The sequence below is a fragment of the Artemia sp. Qi Xiang Cuo genome, chromosome 4 (genome assembly GCF_049724085.1).
Source record: "Artemia sp. Qi Xiang Cuo chromosome 4, ASM4972408v1, whole genome shotgun sequence".
Lineage (NCBI taxonomy): Eukaryota > Metazoa > Arthropoda > Branchiopoda > Anostraca > Artemiidae > Artemia > Artemia sp. Qi Xiang Cuo.
In genome coordinates, this window is record NC_142797.1 from 32,530,734 (window position 1) to 32,547,585 (window position 16,852).

General features: G+C 35.0%; 1 protein-coding gene across 1 annotated transcript in view; it reads left to right on the forward strand.

Annotated features, from left to right (window-relative positions):
* The window catches only part of LOC148953021 (unextended protein-like), a 122,294-nt gene that overhangs the window by 61,021 nt on the left and 44,421 nt on the right, over nucleotides 1-16,852 (forward strand). The window contains exons 3-4 of the mRNA XM_089087848.1: nucleotides 6,178-6,360; nucleotides 11,331-11,843. Of these exons, the coding sequence (XP_088943974.1) occupies nucleotides 6,178-6,360; nucleotides 11,331-11,843 (696 nt within the window). The remainder of the gene's footprint in view (nucleotides 1-6,177; nucleotides 6,361-11,330; nucleotides 11,844-16,852) is intronic.

The window sequence follows — 16,852 nt, forward strand, 5'->3', positions numbered from 1 at the left end:
ATTACAGCGTGAGTGTCTAGTGCCCTTTTTAAAAATAACAAGAGATTGGAGGGCAAGCATCCCTTCTCTCAAGCCCATTCATTTTTCAAACGCATCCAGTCAAAATTTTGAGACACCCATTTTGTTCAGTATAGTAGAATGGTTCAGCAACTATGTTTTATGGGATATTAGGCATGTCAACCCTCCACAATTATGCAATTGCGCCATTAGGCTTTAAGACTAAATGTTGCTATAAAATAAATCAAAATAGTGGGGCTGTTAAACATAAGAATCGTGCACTTCTGGCAAAAAGCACAAAAATTGGTGGGAATATAGATTAAAGCACGGGGAATCTAATGGTGACGAGAAGCACGCCGAGCAGGCGCTCTAGAGCAACTTTACGTGCACCCAAAGCGCTAAAAAATGCGCAAGTTTACCAGCATTTCTACAGAAGCATCAAAACCTCTGAATACACATTTTAAGATATGGCGATTCGAAGGGTGGCTATATAAAAAGTAAAGGATCGCTCTGAAGCGCGCAATAGAGCGCTAACAAAAGCGCAAAATAGGAGTGTCTATCCCATGTAATACCTAAACAGGCAAAAACATAGTTTAGAGTACTAGAAGTCTGAAGATTACAAGCAACAGCTCGAGTCTGCGCATCAAAGGGCAAATTTGTGCGCTCAAAAGAGCGCAATAAGCACAAAACTCATGGAAAGTTTGAAGAAAGTCCGGAAAAAGTGATAATGTAGTACAAAGTATGGGGAACCCAATAATCACAGGTAGAAAGTCGAGCGATCGCTTTATAGCACCTTCGCAATCACTTAAAAGAGCACTAAAAGCGTAAAACTCATCTGCTTGTTACAGAAAGTTCAGATTTGGTAGAAACACGGTTTGAAAGACCGAGAGTCGAGTGGTGTTGAAAAGTAAGTGAATCTGTATGCCAGAATCTGGTCCTGGCATGTTTTAATGTTCACTTCAAACGCAAAAACAGAACACTTTACAAAAAATTAGTTTCTTAAAACAAGCAGTAATTTGAAATGACATCGAACATGCAATACGAAGCGCGATTTAGAGCGTCGAGCAGAGCCCGCGACGCTTAATGCCACGAAAAGAATGAATGATTTCGAACACACATAGAGACTTGCATGGCACTTTTTCGGTGATGCGCGACCAAAAAAGCCATTCCTTTTGCTACATTCCTTTTGCTACTTACTTGTCTTGATTGTCATTGTTATTGAAAAATGGAATACAAAATAAGGCAATAATTATAACATAATATGGTTCTTCGCTGAGATATTAGATCATATGTTTAACAACCGAGATTCTAAGTTAGGCTTAGGCCTTAAAAGGGACATCAAAATACATAATACATGAAAATTCATTATACTTGACAGGACCCGTGGCAAGAATATAACTCGGTGCACTCAAGTGAGCTGCTCTTGCAATTGCACCGCCCAGAGCATTGCTTTTTGCAACTGCATCGTATAAGCTCTTGACAGGCGACAGAAGCTTGGGGCACGGTTGACCATCGGGAAGCTCAAAGCCCATTGCTAGTCTTTTCCTATCCGTAATCGTGGGGGTTCTTTTTGGGAATAATGGCAAGATGAGAATTGGACCATACCTGGGCTTGAATGTAAGCGTGCCGAATGTGCTGGTTTAGCGCATCCTGGGTTGGCGGAAGTCTGTCCATGCATGATCCTTTTTTTGTGAACAGATACTTCCTCAACTTGTTTACCGACTCTTTCCCACTGGATCTGTCATATACAAGTACAACTGGATCTGTCATATACAAGTACAATTAACTTTACAATCTGTGCAAAGTCCTTTTCAGTGAGCTGTTGTTGAGGAGAAGACAGGCGGTTGAAGACTGTTGTTATGGCACTATGCGCTTCCCATGCTTTCCAAAACCTTCCTTTGCCATGCCACAGGAATGCGGACACAGTATCGCAGCCACTTAGAGCATGGAAAAAAAGCAGTGACTGCACCTTTTCTTCGCCTAGTGCAGTTGCTACGTCGTGAACAGGAATGTAGCAGAACGGGGTATTAAGTTGAAACTGGGAGTATTAAGTTGAAACTTCTGGGGATACTATTATTACTGCTTCTTCTGTTACAATTTAATAAATAAGAAGAGCGTAAGTGTATCCAGGTTGTCAAAGAGCACAGATAGAATCTTTTGGGAACGATATTAAGTTTTATTTTTCAGGTCCACTTCAGGAGCTATAAAATTAAATTAAAAAATACTGTTTGTGTCAGGATTAAAAATTGTAGAAACAGTTTCTCCAAGATACAAATAGCAACCCATGCTATGGATTCTTATGGAAATTAAATAAAAAAACAAGTTTTTTTTAAATGAAAGTAAGGAACGACGTTAAAACTTAAAACGAACAGAAATTATTCCGTATATGAAAGGGGCTGTTCCCTCCTCAACGCCTCGCTCTTTACACTAAATTTTTTTAATTGTTTAAAAAAATAAGAGTTGTGAGAAAGTCAAACTTTAGCGTAAAGAGCGAGGCGTTGAAGAGGGGACAGCCCCTTTCATATACGGAATAAATTCTGTTCGTTTTAAGTTTTAATGTCGTTCCTTACTTTCAGTTAAAAAAAACTTGTTTTTTTTATTTAATTTCTGAACGTTTTTGAATTAATGCAGCTTTGATTTTGGCTCACCGTTCATGAATAATTAAAACAAAATCTGCATATTAATTTTACTTTTATTTGGTTAAATGGCTTTCTCGAAACTTGTTTAATTTTATTTAAGAACGTTTTTATTAGTAATTAATATACGTAACTTACGAATTAACTTACGTAACGAACTTCTATATTCACATATTTTCAATACGTCTACTGGGGGGCTCGTCCCCTAGTCAATACCTCGCTCTTTAAGGTAAAGTTCGAATTTTGTTCCAATTCTTTAAAAATGACCCCTTAATTACAAAGGTCGTTATTTAGAATAAATAGCTCTTATGAAAGTACTAAAAAATCTTTGGCTTAAAAAGCGACTTACTGACAAGGAGGTGAACCCAAGTATATACGGAGTATTTTCTGTTCGTTCTAAGTTTTGATATTGCTCCTTATTTCAGTTCGACAACTTGTTTTTTAATATTTAATTTTTGATCTTTTTTTAAATACTGCCGGGAAATCCGGCGCCCTCTTCATAGCGATCTCCCTTCCCCCATGAAAACTTCCTTCATGGAAAGATCTTCCAAAATAACCCCCGACCCCCCCCCCACTACCAGAAAAAATCCCCCTGAAAACGTATGTATACTTCCCAATAACCAATACTACATGTAAACATTGGGCAAAGTTCATATCTTCTAACCCTCTCCCCGGGTACTTCGGGGGATTAAGTCATCCTAAAGGACATATTTATCATATTTTCAACCATGCTGAACAAAACGGCTATCTGAAAATTTTGATCAGGTGACATTGGGAAAAAAATGAGCGTGGGAGGGGGGCCTAGTTGCCCTCCACTTTTGGTCACTTAAAAAGGGCACTAGAACTTTTAATTTCCGTTCCAATGAGTCCTCCCAAGATATTCTAGGCCACTGGGTCGATACGACCACCCCTGGGAAAAAAAAAAAAAAAAAAAAAAAAAAAAAAAAAATAAAGACGCATCCGTGATCTTTCTTCTGGCAAAAAATTCAAAATTCCACATTTTTGTAGATAGGAGCTTGAAACCTCTACGGTAGGGTTCTCTGATACGCTGAATATGATGGTGTTATTTTCATTAAGGTTCTATAACTTTTAGGGGGTCTTTTTCCCTTTTTTTCGAAAATCAGCCAATTTTTTTCAGGCGCGTAACTTTTGATGGGTAGGACTAAACTTGATGAAAGTTATATATTTGAATTCAGCATTGAAATTTGATTCTTTTGATGTATCTACTGGTGTCAAAAACCCGTTTTTTAGAGTTTCGGTTACTATTAAGCCGGGACGCTCCTTACTTAAAGTTTATTACACGAACTGTTTGAAAAACTAAAAGATTTACAATATTATTTTTTCCCAATGAAAAATACTATGTCAATAAAAACTTTCATAGTTTTTCAAAGAATAGTAAGGAGCTCCATTAAGCCAAGAATAAGGAAAAATAAAGTCAAATAATCTTCCAAACTTAAAACTACCACAAATCACTATCAATAAATAAAAGAAACTCAAAACGAACAGAGATTACAATAAATAGCCTAGCCAAACTCAAACCGAGCAAAAGTTAAGATGAGTAGGGCTGATAACCCCCATGCCTTCTCAAGACCTGAACACAATTTGCGCTTTACTTAAAACATAGTATATTTGAAATGTTTTCACCTTTCTTACTTTCATAAATAAGAAAAATTATCAAAACCTTAAGGAAGAAATGTCAGTATATGTCAATTAAACTGACAATCCACGGTCATTTGTTTTTTTTTTCTTAGTAAAGCTCAAATTGTATTCTCTCAGAGAAAACTTTCTCCTTCGGGGAACCTGGAAGATAGTAGGAAACAAATTGACTAGAAAACGTCAGATATCGACACAGTTATACACTTTGTCCGGGTTTGCAACAATTATTCCTTATTCTTCAATACAAAAACTAATTTTCACCCACATTTTTGTTCCCCGAATGGGTGCTAGCCAGTGATGGTTCTAGGGCCGGGCAAGGAGAGGGGGAGGGATTTCAGCTGCTCCCTCCAGTTTTTCTGACATCTGACTTTAAATTACTTTTATTCTATATTTTTACACTCCAATTAAGGTACCTTGCCCGCCCAGATTATGAGGCCTAAAACCGGTATTGGTAATAGCCTTACACCTTTTTGCCACTCTTTATATGGAATTGGAGCAAACTTCGCTCTGAAGACTTTTCCTCTAGAGCATTGTTTCTGGGGTTGGTTTGTGGATGGTGTTATTTTATATGGGATTGTGAAGAAACGTCACTTGGGATATTCTTGACCCACTTTGACACTCTAGATTCCAATCTGCAGTTCACTTAGAACTGAAAGATAATCGTAACTTGCCTTTGCTGGAAGTTTTAATTCCTTTAAATCTCTCAGTCATAGATTGAAACATATGTTTACTTTTTCCATCCTTAAAATTTTATACCATTCTCTAATTGAATTATGTCTTAATCATTGCCCTGTAATCTATCTCAGCACATTTATGGTCCATCTTCAACCTCTTCAGATAATTCAAAATAAGGTAATTAGAACTCTGGGTACTTTTGTTCATCGCCCAGTGAGGCTTCATAATCTCTGGGAAACCCAAACTTTATATGTTTTTCTCAATATACTTGATTTCAAACAACTGAAAGGTGTGCATACAGCAATGCGGTATTATGATATCCAATCTACAACAAATTATTTCCGTGATTTGGGTATAATTGAGACTCCCATTTCTCCTGCCCACCACGTCCGCTCCTAGAAGTATCGCCTTTCTCCAATTAAATTAGCAAGAGCAAGATTCTCAATCAGATACCAGATTCCTCATATTGTAAATAAACTTAATTTGAAAGAAATGTTCCCAAGTTTCAAGAGCCGATTTTCTTTGAAAAAACATATTTCAAAAATGGTTCTTTGTCTGGATGTTGAGATTGATGAATAATAGATTAACCTCGTTAGCCCGATTTACAATGCTCTGATTAATTCTGACTGTTTGTATTTTCCACTTAGTCATATTTTGGATCCTAATGAAAATTCAGATGCTTCAAATTCTGGACATCGGTTAGTTTTTTAAAAACCTAATATAAAATTAGATTCACAAGCTTACTGGTTTGGTCTTCTATCCAAAATCGGTCCAGATCGGGTTTCTTTAATCAGTAATTTTTTTACCAGTCAAGTGATAAGTTAGTTCTCGTTTTTTTTTTTTCAGGTTTGTATTTTTATCTTGTATTGTGGACTTTTACGTACTTGTTATTCTTCTTCTTGCACTGAAGATAGCTGAGCAGAGGTCTTGGTCGAAAATTTTGCATTGCCTTTTTTTCAACGGATGTAAATCGCCTTGTTCTTTCAAGTTTTGTCGTATTTTAAAGGACATAAATATTCCATATTTGCACATGATGGGGGGGGGGGGGTATTGGAGCTCTCCCCGAAAACATGAAAATAATGGCCCTAAATGCATGCCATGTTTATTTTGACCGCTGTCTGTTTCACAAGAAAAAATATTTGTCTCTCTTAAGGATTGGACTTGTGTGTTCATGTGGATACCCTTTTTTATTATCACATTACTATAATTTCAGGTTGACAAAGGTGTGGAATTTGATGCAAATGGATCTTCAATTATTTTAGCTGACACTGACGCTGTTATACGACTTTATGGAGAAAATTTCTCAGAGGACTCGCAAATTAGATTTGTTAATGGTTTGAAAGATCGGGGTGAAATATGTGATGGCGATGTTATATTTCCGGTGCAGCCTGTTAAAGTATGATTTTTCTTTTTTTTGCAATTTTTATATTTAAACGCGTTGTCTGTTTTATTAATTCTGAATATTCAAAACATTTAATTCTAGTCGAAATCATAGTTTTCAACCGGCCACTCAAACCATATAGGATAGCTTATTTTGAAGAACTAAGCCAACAAATAGAGCACAATATTTATCAGACCAAGGCAATAAAATTGCCCTGTAGTCTAATCCCTAAAGTTTCAAACGAATTTGTGTAAAGTGTTGACGAATTTGCGGTGCCAACCTGTTTTTCAGTACTAAAATAAACTCCCCTAGAGTTGATGCAATAAGTTTGGGATTAAATTTGTAAAATTGGGATTCACAGGAAGATATTCTTGGAGCATGGTCATATATTTCTTTGAATTACTATATTGAAGGACAGTGAATCACAGAAGCGAAGGACTTTAGTTTTACCTGACAGATTTGATTGACAACCATTGTCATAGTTTTTGACATATAAAAAGAATTCGCAATAAACCGGCAAAATAAATGGGCTTTTCTGTTACTTATTTGGTAACCGGTACAAAGTTCCTTAAAAAAGTGTTATCTCAGAACATAAACGGGAATTTGAATAGTTTTAAGGTAAATAATATTCCAGGCAAATGCAATTATCCCATCAATTTGATTGTGTCTTTTATTGACTAAAGAACTAATAAAATGTGAAAGGGCGCTTTAAAACCTCAATATCCAACTGGCAGTATCCCTTTGGAAGGTCATAAGAAAAACTTCACCCTCTCACCTTGCAATCCAGGATTGAGTGACTATCTCGGAAGACTCCTGACCTGGCTTCAGGAGTCTCAATTAAACCAAGGAATCAAATCAAGTACAGTAGAAAAAAGTCACGACAGATAGTCCTAGTGAATGAGAGGAAAATATGGCATAAGCACTTTTTAGGATTGTATAAAAAATTATATCATTTCATTTGTTGATTGATAAGTCTATCTATTATCCGTCCATACGCCATTCCTAGGACAGAACTAAGGTAGATAGTAATAGAACTAAGGGATGAAAGATTGGATTGATTTTGGGTTGACGCGTGACGGACAATGTCCACTGGACTTGTATGCAAAATCTGGGACTGAATTTGCTTGGACTCAGAGGCAAACAAGTGAAACCTCATATAGGTTTCAAAGCCTAATAGGATTAGCCAAATTGGGCCCATCCGCATAGAGTGTCGGGCAAGGCGAGTGATCCAATTTGATCGAGTGTTTGATCAATACCCTCGTTGACTTTCAGTGACAAGGAACTTATAATGTTCTGGAAGACTCTTAGAATTTCTTATTCTTTGTAGAACGTAAAGCGAATCTTAAAAGTCCGGGGTGAATACCAACATTTTAAGAGTTTCATAGATGTGAGAAAGTAGAATCTCCCTTGTAGTTTGGACCCTTTTAGTTCGTATACAAAATTGTTATCAAACCGCTTCGCAATCTCTTTTATATGTACATATGTTCTCTATATAATCTCTTTTATATGTTCACGGCGTAAAGCCGTTTAAACAAAGTTCAGGACTGGTACATAAATATATTTGTATTCACTTATCATGAAAGATTTCTTGAAAATGTTGGATTCGTGCCAATTTAAGCCGTTAAGTAAGGGAAGCGTAGATTTGCGCAACCTATTTTCAGCAGTTTATGGGAGACCTACTCCCAGCAGGTACAACGGCACTTCAGACGGAGTAGAAATTCGCAAAAGTTGGCAAAAGTGATTTGGAAAGTCGGCAATAATAATTAAACAGTTATATTTATCATCTAAATTTAGATCAAATAAGATCCAGCAATATAACACAAAACACTCTAAGGAATTCGTATTTTCAAAATAGCCATAAAAAAATAGTCACACTATCAGAAACCGGTACCAATGCAATTGATACTGATAAATATCAATGCAATTTCTATGGGCAAGAGGCTGACTTATTCCTTAAAAAATCTAATATTAAACATTGAACTACTAACTACCAATTTATATATATATATATATATATATATATATATATATATATATATATATATATATATATATATATATATATATATATATATATATATATATATATATATATATATATATATATATATATATATATATATATATATATATATATATATATATATATAATGGAATAAATTAATTTAAAATTAGATTCTTTAAAATTTAGTTTTACAAAGGTGAAGCCAAGTTTTGCGTTCAAGGGAAATCTGACTTGTCTACCAGTGAAAAAACCGAATGTCGCTTATGTTTATACTTGTTTAAATGTTGTCCGAAGCACTTGCATCTCGGTCCGGTTTTGTAAAATGGTTGAGATAGGGAATGATTATACTGTGTTATATTTCTATACGGGGGTAAAGAGGAAGAATGGTCACTAACTTTTTCTCTTCACCACATTTACCAAGAAGGGATGCCGGATCCTAACCATGATCGGTGGTAAATAGGGGCTAAGCTAGTCTCATCAACTCGAGGGGGGATAGAGAAAAATCTCCTGTCTCCAGCCTAATTGCTGGGTGGCTGGCAAAGCTGGTCGACAGCCGCAGTTATGGTATCGGGTATCTATGGTCGATTGGACCTTTGTAATGGAAGTACTGCACTTGTACCATCCGTATCCGTTAGACCTCAGTTACCTTTGGTTCTCACTGCTGCGTTTTGACACTAAAACGGCTGTTTTTGCATGATCTGTTAGGATCTTTTCATCTTCTGACGTCCGTTCCTGTATTATAATGGGTCGATGAATTTGTTGAAATATTTCAACTCACCCGTTGTAAATCAAATATTTCAAATCACGGTTTTGCGTTTTTCCTACGTTTGTCATTTGCTAGCCTTTTCGCGTAAAAAAAGCATAAATAAACTTGTGTGATCCAAGGGTTAAATGTGGTAGGGATCTGCAGTTGGGGTTTGTGTGTCGTTAGGATGACTTGAGTTTGACATGTCAAACAGGAATTTTGTGGACACAGATATCCTTAAATTTCAGTCTTCAGTGTATGCATTTACTTCATTCAAAATTTGTGTTTGTTGTTAATCAGTCTTTGGGCAACCAACTATAAGTACTGAACTACCGACTAGTGTTAGCTGATAGTCTATAAAAAGGAATTTTGGTTAGAATGTATACATAAAAAAATATGCTTTTAATGGTGATTCTATATATATATATATATATATATATATATATATATATATATATATATATATATATATATATATATATATATATATATATATATATATATATATATATATATATATATATATATATATATATATATATATATATATATATATCATATTCTTTAAGTATGGAATTGATCACCTAAACTTATTTCCTTTGATAGAATTTAAACAGTTTTAGGAGGGGGGGGGGGGTTCAACGATAAAACAGGGAGTGATTTTGATGGAAATTACTGAGAATGCTGGGACATAGCTTTTTCGAGCCAAAATTGAAAGTTATAGTGCTCTTTTTAAGCAACAAAAGAGATCGCGCCACAGCAAAGTGGTTCTTTCTGCTATTTTCTAGTGTAAAGCATTAATTTTAGCCCGAAGAGTACTAAAATGATATAGCATAGTTTGGAAATTCTGACTTAGCCAATTTATTTGGAATGATCGAAATATTCTTTATTTAGCCTCTCAGTTCCATAGGCCATGTCGCCACACAGTTGCGTATTCGCTCCTAAAGATACTTGCAGTCCTTGAAAAATAAACCGTTAGTATATAATAATTCTCGACTTTAGATACCTTTGGGTCCCGATGTTTGCAAACAGCTACCCAATTTAGACCCCAAAGAGCCCCATCCTCGATACCAAAAACCCAGTTTTAGTGACAACAATTCAGTGAATTATTTGTTACAAAAACCACTATCTCACAGGTCCTATTTTCAGTCAAGTCACTGTTCAAACAAAATCCGGCTGATTCACATGTGTTTCGAATAAATGGAACACACCAAATGTGTTCCGAGTGACACAGTAGCCTAAATGCTTTATTGGTCTAGAAAATAGTACCCAAGATTGTTTTACTTATCGTTTCAGAGATATAGGTTTGTGTAGCCGTTGCAACTACATAAGTGAGTCTCTAAAACATCATAAAAGCTGTTAACCTGTATTAATTCAATAATCACTTGTCCCTTTTAACAGATGACCGAGTCAAATATAAGTATTAGGCATATCCGCAAACAGGGGATCGGAAAAATTATCATATGCGGATACGTGTCTTGTTTTTTTTTTACGAAGTGCTAGTATAACTAATAAGTAGCTAGTAAGTTTTTCTTTTATCGTGTGTTTTGGAGTCTTATCGCTGTTAAAGTGAATTGTATATTCTTTCTATGTGATTATATGTTATTTCCAATAGATAAAGCAGAAGCTTAGTATGGTTGAGATAATTTCTGTAAATGCTCTTGCAAATTATTGGTGTAACTTTAATCAAAGTATCTCATGAGAGAATGTAACTGGGTATGCTCTTTCTACTTTGTTCTTTTTAAGGTTCAATTGTCGGTTTTTTCATAGTCTTGTTATACTCTCTTCTAACATTACATCTTATGGACTGCCACAACCAAGCTGTATACAGTTTGAACGCTCTATCTATTTTCTACTCTTGGTTTTTATCTCGATGAAATGCAAGAGTACAAAGTAGTCGGAGCATTCAACCCAATACTTTGGCTGTGATGATTCATAAGACACTATGTAATAAGACGCAGTTTACATGACTACGGAGAGGCCGAAAATGCCTTGTTGCTAATGAACCATTGTTTGTTTATGACGGGATTTTAAGGCATCGGAGTTACGAAAAAACCATTTGGATTTTAAAGAAAAAAGTAATTTTTTGAGGTTTTGGGGAGAAGGAAAACTACCCATCCTGTTTACAGCGGAAATGTTCAGGATAGTACCAGATCTATTTTTACATACAGGAGTTACTGTTGTTTTATATATAGATCGAATAACAAGCTCGTGTTTACTAAGCTTTTTTTTCAGTTTTCCAGTGACGGTTTGAGCCCCAATGAAGCCAAAATTAGAGTTAGGCTACCTTTGGCTTCCGACAATGCTCCTGAAGGCGAGCCAAAGGCTTTCAGTATTTGTACCTTAAGAAGGGTGAACGGAGTTGAAACCTGGATCCATCAAGGCCGAGCCCCAGGACTTTTGGTATATACTTACGAAACAGCCATCCCACTTTGGGTTTCCATTCTTCTAATTACCCTGCTTCTTATAATGTCTGGACTATTTTCGGGTCTAAACCTTGGATTAATGTCGCTAGATCAAACAGAGCTTAAGATTCTGATGAATACTGGTACAAAAATGGACAAAAAATATGCAAATGCAATTGTGCCTGTTAGAAACCATGGAAATTATTTACTTTGTACGTTACTTCTTGGAAATGTTTTGGTTAACTCTACGTTGACAATTTTTTTGGATGGTCTAACTTCGGGTCTTGTTGCTGTCATTGGATCTACGCTGGGTATTGTTATTTTTGGTGAAATTATTCCACAGGTATGTGACCCTTAATTACTCGTTTTGTTTAATGCACTGTTGAATAAGGAAATGGTAATTACTTCATAGAAAAAAAGCAAAAATCTTTATTATATCTTATTATCTTATTCTTTTATCTATAAAGATATAAATATAAAAAAATATAAATATAAAAAAATATAAAGAGACGGTTCATGTCATTTTTATGAGACGGTTCCCGTCTTCCGATTGTAACTCCAATTTTGTCCACAGCCTCAAATATAGTGATAATTCCTTCTTGAAAAAAGTAGAATTCTTGCAGGAAGGTCCTATTTAAAACTTATTTTTTGTAATACTAAGTTTGATGAGTTTTGTTGCTAAATCAGGCTTTTTCCATCGCAATATTGCTGGTGGAATTCACGAAATTTGATCTGGTTCGACACCGGGTCAGTGATGGCAGATTGGGCTCGTTTCTCCAATTGAGCAACAATAATAATAATAAAAAATAAAATCCCTAATAGTGTAAAAAATTCGATAACCTAGCCCAATGAAAATAGGAAAAACCTCCCAGATCAGCTCAATGGATCTAATTTGGCCGGAAAGTGAGAGTTTTTGGTTTTATTGTTCAAGTTTAATAATAAAATTAGAATAAAGTTTCAATTATTCATAATGAAAAGCAGTTCTGTAGTCTTATAAAGTTCTTCTTCTTCATAAGTGATCATAAACTTGAATATCGATTGAATGACCATCAAGTCTCTGTTAAACGTTAATGATAGGTCAGTTAAGTCCAAAAAGAATTAAGTAAAAGCATAGAAAAGAAGATGTCTTTGAAACCGACATTTTAATATTTTATTGAACGGTTCCAAAAAGAAAACATAATTGTTGCATAAATCATTAAAATAATAAGCGTTATTGCTCTAGTTTATCAAATGAAGTACCTCTACATAATCTGGAAAATGTTCTGAGACCCGATATCACTGAAACATGACAAGTCGAATTTTTTTTTTTTTTTTTCACGAACTATTAGAAAACCCTTAAATTATTTTAGTGCAGATTCATAAAATGCTAAAATTTGTTTTAAAAACGGTAGTTTTTAACATTTTTTGTTTACTTCTTTTCAGTTATTATTAGATTGAAAATAAAAGATTGTATTACGCATGCTCATTTTTGAGCAAAATTCTGTGCACGTTTACTACTTCCAGAAACCTAGCCTTATTTAAAACTGACCATGTTCTCTCATGTAATATAACAACAACTCTCGAAATCAAACACGATCTCAAACTTCAGGCAGCAAAATATGAATTCCAAAACTTAATTCACCAACGGAAATTATAATTCTAAGGTCTGAATATGCTTTCACTCCCCAATAATTCCAGTGCGTAAATGTACACGGTACATATAATATAGAGCACATGTAGGACACCATAGGATATTTTAATGAGACGCTAATGACCTTAGAAAAAATGTTTTGCGAGTCTACGGGAATTCCCAAGGAAACGTTGAGCATAACTTCAACTTTTTGTCGGAAAACAGATTTTGTTACTTTTAATTTCTCACTGTACAGATACTACCTAAAACCTTCAGTTGGCCTCTAGGACACTGTTTTTTTATGCCATTTTTTTAGTTTGTCATGTTTTCTTAGATTAAGGAGCAAGGCTGTTTGACTTCCTCGACGCGCCATCTAATGAAAGTAACTTATGGTGCATTTTAAGCAGCTTTTGGTTATGTGTATCTAATGAACTCATATACCCCAATCATTTTAAATTCATCTTGTTTGTCAGTAATGTCAGATGGGTTCGTTATGCGGCATGACTCCTCTGTTTAAAAATGAGATCGATTTTTTTTCGATATTTAAAAAATTCTTAAAATTCTGGGAAATAAAACGTCCAATCAGACTTCATCCGTTACGCAAAATGTTTTCTTCGCTTCCCTCATTCTCACAACAGTGGTTTTTGCACAGTCCTTCACATCAGAAAGGCCTGACATGCTGCTAGTCATTTTACCTAGTTCCATCTATAGTGTGCAACACATAAATGGGAATATGTTATCAAACAGATAGTGGTAACGAACTGTAAGTAAGGAGCGACCCGGCTCAATAGTAACCGAAACTCTAAAAAACGGGATTTTGATACCAATAGATAAATCAAAAGAATCGGATTTTTATGCGAGTTGAAATACGTAAGTTTCATCAAGTTTAGTTCTACCCATCAAAAGTTACGCGCCTGAGAAAATTTGCCGGATTTTTTGAAAAAAAAAGGGGTAACACTCCCTAAAAGTCATAGAACCTTAATGAAAATCACACCATTATATTCAGCGTATCAGATAACCTTACTGTAGAGGTTTCAAGCTCCTATCTGCAAAAATGTGGAGTTTTGTATTTTTTGCAAGAAGAAAGATCAGGGATGCGTGTTTTTTTTTTTTTTTTTTTTTTCTCCAAGGGTGATCGTATCGATCCAGTGGTTCTAGAATATCGCGGGAGGGCTCATTCGAACGGAAATTAAAAGTTCTAGTGCCCTTTTTAAGTGACCAAAAAAAATGGAGGGCAACTAGGCCCTCGTGGAAGGATCTTTCCATGGAGGAAATTTTCATGGGGGAAGGGACATGGCTATGAAGGGGCGCCGGATTTCCCAAATTTATTTAAAAAAAGATCGAAAATTAAATATAAAAAAAGAAACAAGTTTTTCAACATAAAGTAAGGAGCAGCATCAAAAATCAAAACGAACAGAAATTATTACGTCTTTGATTGGGTTCGCCCCCTAGTCAATACCTTGCTCTTTACGCTAAATTTTTTTTTTATACTTTCATAAGAGCTATTTATTCTAATTAACGGCATTTGTCATTAAGGGGTCCTTTTTAAGGAATTGGAACTAAATTCGAACTTTAACGTAAAGAGCGAGGTATTGACTAGGGCGCAAACCCCCTAATGTACGTATTAAAAATATATGAATATAGAAGTTCGTTACGTAAGTTAATTCGTAAGTTACGTATATTTATTACTAATAAAAACGTTCGTAAATAAAATTAAACAGCTTTCGAGAAAGCCATTTAACCAAAAAAAAAGTAAAATTAATATGCAAATTTCGTTTTAATTATTCATGTACGGTGAGCCAAAATCAAAACCCTGTAATGATTCAAAAACGGTCAGAAATTAAATAAAAAAACAACTTTTTTTAACTGAAAGTAAGGAGCGTACTACTAAAACTTAAAGAACGAGCAGAGTATTCTGTGTATGAAAGGGACTCTCCCCTCCTCAACGCGTCGCTGTTTACGCTAAAGTTTGACTCTTTCTCACAACTCTATTTTTCAAACAATAAAAAACCTTAGCGTAAAGAGCGAGGCGTTTAGGAGGGGACAGCCCCTTTCATATAAAGAATAATTTCTGTTAGTTTTAAGTTTTACTGTCGCTCCTTACTTTCAGTTAAAAAAAACTTGTTTTTTTATTTAATAAAGAATTTAACGCCGGTTCTGTAGAGATAGCTCCCTTAGGCATACTGTTGCAAGTGGAGGGACGGTGCTGAGCAAAGTTGTTTCTCAAGCATCTAGTTTTAGTTTTCTATTTTCTTTTTAATGGAAGGAGTAAAAAATTACTATGATTTGGCTTAATGTGCAAAATAGATGGAATTTCAGTGCAACCGCTCCTACCTAACTCCCTTTTAGGAATTCAGGTTTCAAAGTCGGTACTTACACAAAGTTTCCTGACTTGCCCTAAGATTAGACCTAGATTACTTCACCCATAATCAAAAGGAACCAATTTCAAAAGGGAAAATACGAGGCTGTGGGCATACCAGGCTGTGTTAAGGAGGAGGGGATTGGCTGAATGTTTTAACAAGTGTTTCATAGCCATATTGGGTTTATCTCAAGGCGTTCACACCAATAAAGCATGTCCCAGGTTTCGAAAACTTCTCACAGCCCCGGGTCATTCTCCACATCTGAAAACTATTGGTTGTGGTATATATATAGCTTAAACATGCTTTTTAGACATTAAACCATCTCCCTAGAAACAACGCTTTTTTTCATTCATTGAACTCGTTCTTTGAAGTCGTCATTGCTATTATATATTAAAATTGTTTTAAATTTTATTTCAAAATCACCCCTGGAAGTCCGAGTCTTGGGCACACATTATTTAAGCAGGGTTCTCTAGACTACTACGTATACTAGTTCTTCCTTCTATCCTGATAATTGATTCTTTTATCATCTATTTAACTACTTTGAAATGGTACATAATCCCATTGTACTTTTTAAGATAAATGAAAAAACTTAGTCAATATTTTCAAACAGCTAAGCTAACATGAGCCATTGATGTAATTAATTTTCAGGGGAAAATTCTGCTCAAAGAGTTCGCGTGAACAAGAAACCTTCCTAGAAGAATTGACGCTTTTTGCGTAGTTTTAAATAAACTTTGTATTTTTTTTTTTTTACTTCTTATTATTTAAGAAATATCTTTTAAAATTCATATTTATTCAATCATCAAAATCGGTTCGTAATTTGTTTTTGAAGCACGTGCCACTATATGCAAGGGCAGCACCAGGTGAGGGCTGGGGGGACAGGTTAACCTGCCATTAGACAAAGACCAAAACTAAACAAAAAGTGCCAAATTTTACAAAAAAACACGACACTTCTTCCTAAATTTAGCCCTCAAATCCTGGAAAGAACTTGTTTTCATACATGACTATAATGTCCTTTGTAATAGTCATATGACTAGTTCTGTAAGAAAATTCCTATTTTTGTGCATCCAAGTCCAATTAAATGCTTTGCAAATAAATTTGGCGTTTCCTGGAAATGACTGGTTTCCTAAGAAAAATTCCTTTTTTATTTGCGTACTAAAGTCCAAATGTAATTTTTGTAATTAGATTTGACATTTCAGGAAATCAGAATGTCAAGGGTAATGAAGAGTGTCTGCTAAGGGAAGAGGACCTCATGCTTAAAAACAATGGGATTTCGATAACTATATTCATTTTGGAAATCCTTAATTAATTTCTAAATAAAAACTAAACACTGCTAATCTCGTAACTTAGTGTTACATGGCTACAGTTATAAATGAGTTTTATCTA